The sequence below is a fragment of the Leopardus geoffroyi genome, chromosome C1, assembly GCF_018350155.1.
Source record: "Leopardus geoffroyi isolate Oge1 chromosome C1, O.geoffroyi_Oge1_pat1.0, whole genome shotgun sequence".
Taxonomy (NCBI): domain Eukaryota; kingdom Metazoa; phylum Chordata; class Mammalia; order Carnivora; family Felidae; genus Leopardus; species Leopardus geoffroyi.
Genome location: NC_059328.1, coordinates 170971824 through 170984241, shown reverse-complemented (window position 1 = coordinate 170984241; position 12418 = coordinate 170971824). Strand labels below are relative to the sequence as shown.

At 34.6% G+C, this 12418-nt stretch overlaps 1 protein-coding gene across 6 annotated transcripts in view; it reads left to right on the top strand.

Moving 5' to 3' along the window:
• The window catches only part of NCKAP1 (NCK associated protein 1), a 110652-nt gene that overhangs the window by 53410 nt on the left and 44824 nt on the right, over positions 1-12418 (top strand). For 4 of the 6 annotated variants that reach the window (XM_045480431.1, XM_045480430.1, XM_045480428.1 and 1 more), the window contains 5 exons: positions 286-382; positions 1031-1137; positions 1857-1989; positions 4548-4629; positions 6157-6215. In XM_045480431.1, coding sequence (XP_045336387.1) covers positions 286-382; positions 1031-1137; positions 1857-1989; positions 4548-4629; positions 6157-6215 — 478 coding nt within the window. The remainder of the gene's footprint in view (positions 1-285; positions 383-1030; positions 1138-1856; positions 1990-4547; positions 4630-6156; positions 6216-12418) is intronic. The other 2 variants (XM_045480433.1, XM_045480432.1) reach the window with 1 other exon arrangement.

The following is a 12418-nucleotide window of genomic DNA, read 5'->3' as shown; positions in this document are numbered from 1 at the left end:
TGGATATTGGGAAATGCTTCTTGAAGGGTTGGTCTTGAAGTTTGGGTAGGATTTTGATAGGTGGAGAGTAACAATAAACATGGTTATAAAAACACTGCAAGGAAGGCAAGGATAAACATAAATTTGGAAAGTCATTTAATGATATGACATACACATAGAAGATATTTGTAGGAGCTTGTGCTTCCTAAAAAATGTTTGTAAATTGACCTGAAATGGTAAGTTATTTAATTTCCAATAATGATTTTAGTAGAAACAGATAAGTTACATTGATGTCTTTCCCTATAGTGGTTCAATGCACAGAGAAAGACGCAAATTTTTAAGATCTGCACTGAAAGAATTGGCTACTGTCCTCTCTGATCAACCTGGCTTGCTAGGTCCAAAGGTAATTGATTTAATTCTTATTTCAACTACAGGTGTACCGTATTAAAATGAAAAAAATTCGGGGCGTTTGGGTGGCTCAGTCAGTTAAGCAGCCGACTTCGGCTCAGGTCATGATCTCGTGGTCTGTGAGTTCGAGCCCTGTGTCGGGCTCTGTGCTGACAGCTCAGAGCCTGGAGACTGTTTGAGATTCTGTGTCTCCCTCTCTCTGACCCTCCCCCGTTCATGCTCTGTCTCTCTCTGTCTCAAAAATAAATAAACATTAAAAAACATTTATAAATAAAATGAAAAAAATTCCATGTGAAATTTTACTAAAATTTGAATTCTAATTTAACTGTAGGTGTGCCAATAAAAATTTTTAAAAAATTCTCTATGGAAAACTACTAAAATTTATATTTAACTGAGAATGAATTTGCTTACTTGACATTCATACATCACACCTTCCTGCATTTTTCTCACTTCATGTTTGAATGTGTACTCCCCTTGATACCTGTCTCTAGGTTTTCTTCTGTGTTCTCGTTTTTGTCTTTGAACTTCATATTATCAGTTCTTGCCAGTGGCTCTCACTTAGACAAAGATTATGAACAGGTTTTGTTAATAATCTTGGCATGAGAATAAGCAAATGTTCTTTTTTTTTTTTTTTTTTAATTAGGCACTTTTTGTTTTTATGGCATTATCCTTTGCCCGTGATGAAATTATCTGGCTACTTCGTCATGCAGATAACATGCCAAAGAAGAGTGCAGATGACTTTATAGATAAGTAAGTTAGCAACATTTAAAGAGTTATTTTTTGAATATTTTGATGTATGGGATGTGGAATTTGGGGACATTGAAGTTAAATTATTTTGAAAACCTTTTTTAGAGCTTTTCACATTTCATAATAAAGGGGTATTTGTAATACACCATTAGATGATGTGAATTAAAATGCAGAGTCAGTGTTAGCTTAATATTAGGGCTTGTAATGTTTCCTAAACCTAGATGGTCATAAAGTTCTTATTTTCTTGCTATAACCAGTCATATTTTCTTTGGAATTCATTTTTTAAAATGATTCACTACACAAAAATTTAAATAAGAACCTTAATGAACCAAGTGTGTTATTTGAAATGTCTTTATCATTTTAGTACACAGTCCTTCAATAGGAATTAGATAAATGAAACAGAAATAAGAGCTTACAGAAAAATCTTAATTCTTCTAATCCTCTAATCCTCTTCCGTTTGTGATTTTTTTAATGATGTAATTTATGAGATACTCTAATTTTATTTTCATTTTGGGTTTTCCTTTATCAACTTTTTAGTCATAGCTGTTTTTTAATTTTTGCTTTCCATCATGGAAATGTCTTTAGGAAGGAATTGACATAAAATTATATTTAACAATGCTTTTTCTAAGAAAAAAACTCTTGTAGTAATATCAGATACATTATATATTTTCCTTAATGATGAATTTATTTTTTGAAATACTTTTCTTGGATTTTTTAAAAAGGCACATTGCTGAATTAATATTTTACATGGAAGAGCTTAGAGCACATGTAAGGAAATATGGACCTGTAATGCAGAGGTATTATGTGCAGTACCTCTCTGGCTTTGATGCTGTTGTTCTCAATGAACTTGTGCAGGTAAAAACTGTCTCATGTTACTCTCCCTGTTGTTCCTTCCTTCCCTCCTTTCTAGTAACTGATTTGTTTGCTCAGTATAATCTAGTGCCAAGTGATAGATACAAATGTAAACAAGTCATTGTCCTATCTTGTTAAGGGGGATCATCACCTAGAGAGGAGAAAACATTTAGTTGTAGTCAAGTGTTGTAGCATAGTGTTATGCTTAAGTGTGTACAAAGCTCAGACTGAGCACAATTCAGGAAATTATTCTTTACCTGGCAGGTGGAGGTTGGTATACAGTGACCAAATTATAGAGGGCCTTTCAATAGAGGAGGTTAGTCATAAATCTGATTTATTACTTAGATTACTGTGGCTCAGTATGGATGATGGATTGCTGGGGGCCAAGGGAGGAAACAGAGATTAGAAGAGAGCTGATGAGAGCCTGAACTTGGACATTGGCTATGGCAATAAAGAAGAGATGATGGAGACTTTATAATTGATAACCAAGTATTAGATAAAACACAGAAGATAAATCTTTTAGCATAGTATATTAGAAGATGACCAGATTTTTAAAACAAAATTCATCTAGATGTCCTAATAAGATTAAATGTCCTGATTTTATTTTCAATTTGAATTTTCCTCTATTGATTTTTAGTCTTTTTTTTTTTTTTTGCTTTCCATAATTTAGTCTTTTTCATCTTAATATAGATTTATTTTTATTCCAAATAAGCTAACTGTAAGGAAAATTGTTTTTTTTTTTTTACTTCATTTATAAAATCAAGATGTCTAAAAAAGTTCTGTAAGCTAATATACAGTATAAAGGAAGAACAACACAAATTCTCTTTGTATTAAGATTATTCTAGGGGTGCCTGAGTGGCTCAGTCAGTTAAGCATCTGAGACTCTTTACTTCGGCTCAGGTCATGATCTCGTATTCATGAGTTGGAGCCCCACATAGGACTCTGTGCTGACGGTGTGGAGCCTGCTTGGAATTCTGTCTCCTTCCCTCTCTCTCAAAATAAATAAAAATAAACTTTAAAAAAAAAAAGAAGACTATTCTAAAGCTACTGGTTTTCCAGAGAAATAACCATACTTTGAAATCCTGATTTTTCTTTTTCAAATCTACCTAAAAAATGTAAATGAGAAAAGAAAATGTCTTTCATGGCATTGTTTACCTTGAATTAAATACTCCTTATAGGTTACTATCCTGAATTGGTGTATTTTTTCCTTTATCCACTAGGTGGAGCTCAGATGCTTCCTGTTTACAATGTCCATTAAAAAAGGTCTAGAAAAGCTGATTTTATGTCTAGAATGTTATTGCTTTGCTGTACTTCTATTTTAATAGTTACTACTTAACAGATAAACCAGAGGCTTTTGTGCTATCAGAATGTAAACCAGTCTCCTGGTTTCATGTCAGTTTGAAACTTGCTGTGGCTGGTTGGATATTTTATTATTTTTATAGGTTTATGTTACAGCATTAAAAATTTTAAGTCATTCCGTATCTTTTGGTGTCTTTTTCATCAACTGTATTTTAACAACACTAGGGAGATTAATGTCTTTTTTTCCTAGAATTATAGTACTATAAGTAGCAGTAATACTCATTAATAATTGTCAGATTTATTGATATTTTATTACATCTATACGACAATCCTCTGAGGATAGGTATGGTTATCATTATTTGTTGAAGAAAATAGACTTTGTGTAACTTGCTCCGTATCACACAGTTCATAAGTAGTAGAGCCAGTATTTGAATTTAGGCTTTAATTACAATGCATGAGCTTTTTATACCCTCTTCTGTTGTGAAGTACCTGCATAGTGTTTCTAACCATTTGGTAGGGTTTAAATTTAGAACTAAGATTAACCTGTTAATATAGTTGATGAAATAGCTGTCAAATTTGTTTTTTGTGGTAAAAATACACATTTTCTGTGTTAACTATTTTTAAGTGTACAGTTCAGTGAAATTATGTGTGTTCACATTGTGCAGGTTTTGGAAATTATGCTGTTAGTGAGCTAAGCATTCACTTATTAAAAAATGTATTATTTATTATCAACTTCAGATGTACTTTATATGCTATTCATTTTTTTAGCTGGCTTGAAAGGGATGTTTTTGGTCCTAATCTTACTGAAGTATAATACACACAAAGTCACCTATTTTCAGTGTACAGTTTGAATTTTAGCAACTGTCTGTGTTTGTTCACATTACAGCCACTACAGTCAAGACATAGAAAGTTTCCAACACTTAAAAGTTTTCTTGTGTACCTTTTTCTTGTGTACTGATGCTCTCTCTAAATCCCCGCCAACCATTCATCTCCTTTTGGTCACTTTTGCCTTTTTTTAACAAAAAATTTTGTATAAATGGAATCATATACTATATAATCTTTGTTTTTTATTTCTTTCGGTTAGTATGTTTTTGAGATTCATCCATGTTAATGTATGTATCAACATTTCATTCCTGTTTAAGGCTGAAAAATATTCCTTAGTATGGATATACCATCTTGTGTATCCACCCACCAGTTAGTGGACCTATGAATTGTTTCCCCTGTTAGATGTTCTTAACATTATTTTTTGTTTCTTCTTTTAGAATCTTTCTGTTTGCCCTGAAGATGAATCAATCATCATGTCCTCTTTTGTTAACACTATGACTTCCCTGAGTGTAAAACAAGGTAAGTCTTTTAAATAAAAGCATATTTTCTTCTAATTAGGTTTTCAAATTTGATTTTCAAGGAGAGGATTTCACAGTTAATTTTTATAGACTCACTTATTTTTGGACATATTTAATCTGTTCTCTTTTGTCTTAGCTTTGTTCTCTGTGAAACAAAAGTTTCCAAAATGGGTGACATTTATAAAAATAATGAGAATTATAGCTTGAAATATTTTATTATTCAGCGGGTGAAAAAAGGCATTTTGTAATTAAAAAAAAAACAACAACAACAAAGAAACATAATGAAGTGTATATGTGGTCCAAGCATCACCTGTGACGATAGTATGTACCATTGATAAAACATATTAAAAATTGCCAGGCACTTATATTATCCTATTTAATCCACATCAATTTTAAAAAGTTCTTTATGCTTTTATTTGGTAGGTTTGGGAACTTAAGGTTTGAGAGTTAACCTCTCCATTATTTAACATGATTTTCCCAAGCTCTAACAGATATTAAGTGCTACTATAGGAATTTTAAGTTCCGGTCTGTCAATCCCAAAAGTTAATGTCATATACTAGATTGCTTCTTCATTATTTGAAAACTTCATTCCAACAGATTGGTGTTATATTTTAGTTTTGTAACCTTTTAAGTAAAGGGTATCCAAATCCTTGAAAATTTGAGTAATAAATACATTTTAGTTTAATCAATATCACACTTAAGTAGTGAAACTGTTGTAAAGTTGGTTGGTGATAATTTGGTTTGTAAAGAGTTATTTTGAAGAACTTCACTATGCTGTACAAAGCTTTGTTTACAGAATTCCTCAAGCTCTAGTCTAGCTTCTTCAAAATTGACATGTAAGCACACTTAGAAACAGTTTAGGAGAGAAGTCTGTACTTAACACTTCTCTTAGCATAACTCCCTCCTTCTATCAACATTTTTATAGGATTTGAGAATTACTGCCTTGTCTTAGCTATTAAATTATTTTTGTTTTTTTTTAAGTGTACAGTTTAATAGGGTTAAGTGTATTCACATAATTGCTCAACCAATCTCCAGAACGTTTTCATCTTGAAAACTGAATCTCCATAGCTATTAAATATCAACTTCTCAATTTCCCTCGCCCCTGATATCCGCCATTCTACTTTCTGTTTCTATGAGTTTGATTACTCTAGGTACCTCATAAGTGGAATCATGCAGTATTTTTCTTTTTGTCACTGACTTATTTCACAACATATGTCCTCAAGATTCAGCCACACTATAGCATGTGTCAGAATTTCCTTCCTTTTCAAGGCTGAATAATGTATCACATTTTGTTCATCTATTCCACTGTTGGTGGACATTTGGGTTGCTTCTGCCTTTTAGCTATTATGAATAATGCTGCTATTGTGAATAATGCTGAACATGGGTTTACAACGATCTCTTTAAGACCCTGCTTTTAATTCTTTTGTGTATATGGCCATAGTTGAATTATCTTGATCTTAAATTTAACTGTGATTATATATTTGTTGAAACATTAATTTGCTTTGTAACCTTTTTTCTACTGTTGTAGTTGAAGATGGGGAAGTATTTGATTTCAGAGGAATGAGATTAGATTGGTTTAGGTTACAGGTAAGAATAACAATTTTCATTGGCTTTCTGTTTGGATATTGACTATTTTAGCTAATATGGAAACATTACTTAGAAAAAAGTTCATTGTTGTATACCTGTTGAAAAAAGTAACCATAGCCTTGTATAACTGACCATAGTCTTTACCTCAGAAGAAAGTTTTTTTATTAAGATGTAATTGACATAGAACATTATACTAGTTTCAGGTTTGCAACATCATTACATTAGTGCTTATTGCAAAATGGTTGCCATAATGTATCTAATTAACATCCATCACTACACATAGTTAGAAATTTGTTTTCTTATGGTGAGAACTTTTTTTTTAATTTAATTTTTTATTTTATAAAATTTACATCCAAATTAGTTAGCATATAGTGAAACAATGATTTTAGGAGTAGATTCCTCAGTGCCCCTTACCCATTTAGCCCATCCCCACCCACAACCCCTCCAGTAACCCTCAGTTCTCCATATTTGTGAGTCTCTTCTGTTTTGTCCCCCTCCCTGTTTTTATATTATTTTTGTTTCCCTTCCCTTATGTTCATCTGTTCTGTCTCTTAAAGTCCTCATATGAGTGAAGTCATATGATTTTTGTCTTTCTCTGACTAATTTCACTTAGCATAACACCCTCCAGTTCCATCCACATAGTGGCAAATGGCAAGATTTCATTCTGTTTGATTGCTGAGTAATACTCCATTGTGTGTGTGTGTGTGTGTGTGTGTGTACATACACCACATTTTCTTTATCCATTCATCCATCAATGGACATTTGGGCTCTTTCCATACTTTGGCTATTGTTGATGGTGCTGCTATAAACATGGGGTTGCCTGTGTCCCTTCGAAACAGCACATCTGTATCATGTGGATAAATGCCTAGTAGTGTAATTGCTGGGTCATAGGGTAGTTCTAGTTTTAGTTTTGTCAGGAACCTCCATACTGTTTTCCAGAGTGGCTGCACCAGCTTGCATTCCCTACAACAATGCAAAAGAGATCCTCTTTCTCCGTATCCTCGCCAACATCTGTTGTTGCCTGAGTTGTTAATGTTAGCCATTCTGACAGGTGTGAGGTGGTATCTCATTGTGGTTTTGATTTGTATTTCCCTAATGATGAGTGATGTTGAGCATTTTTTCATGTGTCAGTTGGCCATTTGGATGTCTTCTTTGGAGAAACATCTATTCATGTCTTTTGCCCATTTCTTCACTGGATGATTTGTTTTTTGGGTGCTGAGTTTGATAAGTTCTTTATAGATTTTGTATACTAACCCTTTATCTGATATGTCATTTGCAAATATCTTCTCCCATTCTGTCAGTTGCCTTTTAGTTTTGCTGATTGTTTCCTTCACTGTGCAGAAGCTTTTCATTTTGATGAGGTCCCAGTCTTTCATTTTTGCTTTTGTTTCCCTTGCCTCCAGAGACGTGTTGAGTGAAAAGTTGCTGCAGCCATGATCCAAGAGGTTTTTGCCTGCTTTCTCCTCGAGGATTTTGATGGTTTCCTGTCTTACATTTAGGTCTTTCATCCATTTTGAGTTTATTTTTGTGTATGGTGTAAGAAAGTGGTCCAGGTTCATTCTTCTGCAGGTCGCTGTCCAGTTTTCCCAGCACCACTTGCTGAAGAGACTGTCTTTATTCCATTGGATATTCTTTCCTGCTTTGTTAAAGATTAGTTGGCCATACGTTTGTGGGTCCATTTCTGGGTTCTCTATTCTGTTCCATTGATCTGAGTGTCTGTTCTTGTGCCAAGATGAGAACTTTTAAGATCTATTTTATTAGCAACTTTTTTTTTTTTTTTAATTTTTTTTTTCAACGTTTATTTATTTTGGGGACAGAGAGAGACAGAGCATGAACGGGGGAGGGGCAGAGAGAGAGGGAGACACAGAATCGGAAACAGGCTCCAGGCTCCGAGCCATCAGCCCAGAGCCCGACGCGGGGCTCGAACTCACGGACCGCGAGATCGTGACCTGGCTGAAGTCGGACGCTCAACCGACTGCGCCACCCAGGCGCCCCTATTAGCAACTTTTAAATATGCAATACAGTATTGCTGATACAGTCATCATCCTGTACATGACATCTCCAGGACTTATTTGTTTTATAACTGGATGTTTGTACCTTTTGGTTACTTTCACCCATATTCCCCAACTCCAGCTCCCCATCTCTGGCAGCCAGCAGTCCATTGTCTACATCTATGAGTTCAATTTTAAGGGGTTATTTTGTTGTTGTTATTTTTTCAAATCCCATATATAAGTGAGTTCATTGGGTCTTTGCCTTTCTCTGGCTTACGTCACTTAGCACATTGCCTTTGGGGTCCGTGCATGTTGTTGCAAGTGGCAAGATTTACCCCATTTTTTTGGCTGACTGATATTCTTGTATACACACACACACGACACACACACACGCACACATTTTTTTTTCACCACAATTTATCTATTTATCCATCAGTTGCCACTTAGGCTATTTCCATGTCTTGGCTGTTGCAGGTAGTGCTGCAGTGAACAAGCGTTTGTAGATATCTTTTTGAGTTAGTGTTTTCATTTCCTTCAGATAAATACCTAGAAATGGAATTAATTGGATCCTATGGTAGTTCATTATATTTCTAATTTTTTGAGATATTTCCATACTGTTTTCCAGAGTGACCGCACCCATTTACATTCTCACCAAGAGTGCATGCAGGTTCCCGCTTTTTCCACATTTTTGCCTTGTTACCTCTTGTGTTTTTGATAATAACTTTTCTAACAGGTGTGAGGTGATATCTCATTGTGGTTTTTATTTGCATTTCCCTGATGAGTAATGAGGTTTGAGCACCTCTTCATGTGCTTGTTAACTATCTGGATTTCTTCTTTGGAAAAGAATAACAAGCAGCCAGCTCACAGGCCATAGTTTACCATCCCCTGATGTAGTGCCAAAAGCTGTATTTCTGAAATGCAGAAATAAATGGTATTAGACTTTAAAACTTTTCATTTAATATATAACTCACTTAAATAGTTTTTAAGGGCTTTAAAATTCAAGCTTAAAATCTTTGTATATACTGTAAATTTAATGATGGCATTTAATTGCCCCTTAAATACTTCCAGTAATTATGTGGAAACTGTGGCTCAATTTTTTTAATAACTGCATATCTTAAACATATGTATATTTTAAAGTAATACTAATGTGTTCTCATTATAAAATGTCAGAAAACCCAGAGGTAAAGTAGTAGAAAATGAAAGTTTGTACTTTTCCCAGTGTTATGCCCTAGAAATACTAACTTTTAATAAGTGGTTTATGTCTTTTTAGGTGTTCAAACAGTAAATGGGATTATACTATATATACATATGGTTCAGCACCACAGATTAATTTTTCATTTAATTAAAAAATGAAAATATAAGCAATATATGTTTGTGGAAGAAATTTTTAGATCAACTCAGTCTGGCGAAGGACTCCAAGAGCATAATTTTCTGGCAGTCTTCTTTATTTCCTGCGGTACTTTTGCTCTTAGGTTCTTTCCATTCAACCTCAAAATACATAGGCACTTTTCTTGCTCTTGTTTTTTGTTCTATGATCACATATTTTTAGAGATGATTTTATAAATGAGACCACAGGTGTTAAGTAACTTGCCTGAGATTGCAGAGTTAGGTAATGGTAGATCCGGAAAGAAGACTTGAAATAGCACCATCGCAAATATTAAATGTGCATATATAATACGTTGTTTTCTTCCTATTAAAAATGAAGTTTAGAGATTAACATTTCTTTGTTTTAACTAAAGTTGTGAAAAGTACAGAAGTAGAGCATATGAGGTAAAAATAGAAGTGAAAATTGCTCTGCTAAAGGATATACACATTTAAAATTTTGAAAGTCACTCATTGTGAAAAAATTGAACTATTTAGTATTAAGTCTCTTGCTGTCAGTTTGTGAGAGTACCTAAACCAACATTGGGGTTCAGAAAATCTTAAGAGATTTAGGTACATTTCAAATTTACTCGTTATTAAATACTTTCAGGATTATTAAGCTTACTCATCTGAAGGATTCACTTGAGAATTTAGCTTGGTTTGGTCATATGGCAGAGTATAAAGCATTTGTTGTAAGCATTAAGAATGTAGAATTGATACATCCCTGTGTGATTTTTTTTTTTTTTAATTTTTATGAGATAATTATAAGAATATCACCTGCTGGGGCACCTGGGTGACTCAGTTGGTTAAGCGTCCAACTTCGGCTCAGGTCATGATCTCACGGTTTGTGGGTTCAAGCTCTGTGTCAGGCTCTGTGCTGACAGCTCAGAACATGGAGCCTGCTTCGGATTCTGTGTCTCCCTCTCTCTCTGCCCCTCTCACGCTCATGCTCTCTGTCTCTCAATAATAAATAAACATTAAGGAAAATTAAAAAAAAAAAAAGAATACCACCTGCTATTTGATTCTTTCATGCGTTGTAGTCTTGCTTTTATCAGTTTGCTAGGGCTGCCGTAACGGAGTCCCAAAGTTGGGTGGCTTAAACAACAGGAATTTATTGTTTTATAGTTTTGGAGGCTAGAAATCCAAAATTAAGGTGTTAGCTGGATTGACTCTGACAGCAGTGAGGGAAAATCTGTTTCATTCTTTTTCCCCAGCTTCTGGTGACTTGCTAGCAATCTTTGATGTTTCTTGGCTTGTAGATGAGTCACTCTAATGGCATTTGCTCTGTCTCTTTTCATATAATCTGTGCATATTTCTGGGTCCAAATTTTTCCTTTCTACAAGGACACCAGTCATATTGGATTATGACCCACTCTAATGACCTCATTTTTAAAAACTTGATTATCTCTGTGAAGACCCTATTTCCAAATCAGGTCACCTTCTGAGGTACTGGGGACTATGACTTCAATATATCTATTTTGTGGACACAATTCAGCCCATAGTGTTTCTCATAATCATGACTAGGACATGCAGTCATTTTCTACTGTATAACTCTTAAGTTTTAGGGACAGTAGGTAGGGCAGAGCATACCAAGGAAGGAAACTGGTATATACAACTTAGCCAGCGAAGTCTTCTCCATGGAAAGAGGGCAAAAGTGCAAGTTGGGAGGCAGTGGCCAGAATCCAGAAGTTTTGCATAGACAATGAAGAACAGGTTAACAGCGAAGGTTCCACTCCTTCATACTCGACCATACGATACAGGAGATAAAATATTGAGCAGTATTATATAATCTGTAGAGGAGTACAGATCCTCTTTTGATGATGTTATTAATCTGGCTGTGGAGACAGGCATAACAGATATGGAAAAATTAAATAGCAGTTGAAAATCTAAAAGATTAACTTAAAAGAAGCCGCCGATAGGGTATGATTATTATTAAGTACAGTTTTCTTAAAAGGGAGAAAGCTTTTTCCAAGTGGGAATTGGTAGTAATGACTTTATAGAGAAAGCATCATTTTGTCCAGACATTGAAAGATGGGTAGAAATTGAATAGGACAATAATTTACACAGGAAAAGGGCAACCAGTGAGGAAAGGGCAAGTAAAGAGACTTCTTAGTGTTAAGTATTACTACAAGAAGGAACAGATCTTCACAAGAGATCTGAATGATCTGACTGATCAATGATCAGGTAGAAGGATAAGGGTTAACTATAAGCATATGACCAGAGAGAGGTGTAGCATTCTGTAGATATCAGTAATTCTTTTTTTTTTTTTTTTTAATGTTTATTTTTGAGAGACAGCATGAGTGGGGGCAGGGCAGAGAGAGGGAGACACAGAATCTGAAGCAGGTGCGGGGGCTCGAACTCACGGGCTGCGAGATCATGACCTGAGCCGAAGTCAGACCTTGACCAACTGAGCTACCCAGGCGCCCCAATATCAGTAATTCTTGAGTAGAGCAGGGCCTGAAGGATAAGCAGTTGGGAGCATTTTATAGTTTTATGCCTTCACTGGAGTCCTATGCAATTTTGATTCTAAGGTCATTGGTCTCTTACAGGTCATTTTGATTTCTCTTTTTTTCTAATCTTTAAAGAAGAGTACTTTCTCTCTCCATGTATTCTTTGTCATTTTTTTCCTGTTTCCTAAGGCATCTTGTTCCCCTGTGTATTCAGTAGTCTCTTAAAGCATCTTCAGTTATTTTCTCATTTGTCTTCTTCCCTCTGTCTTCAAATTTACTTGGGTTGTTCATATCTTACACTTTTATTTAAGCCTTTTTTTTAGTAACTTTCTCCTTTCGTTGTTGGCAAGTATTTCATTTTTTTTTAATATATGAAATTTATTGTCAAATTGGTTTCCATA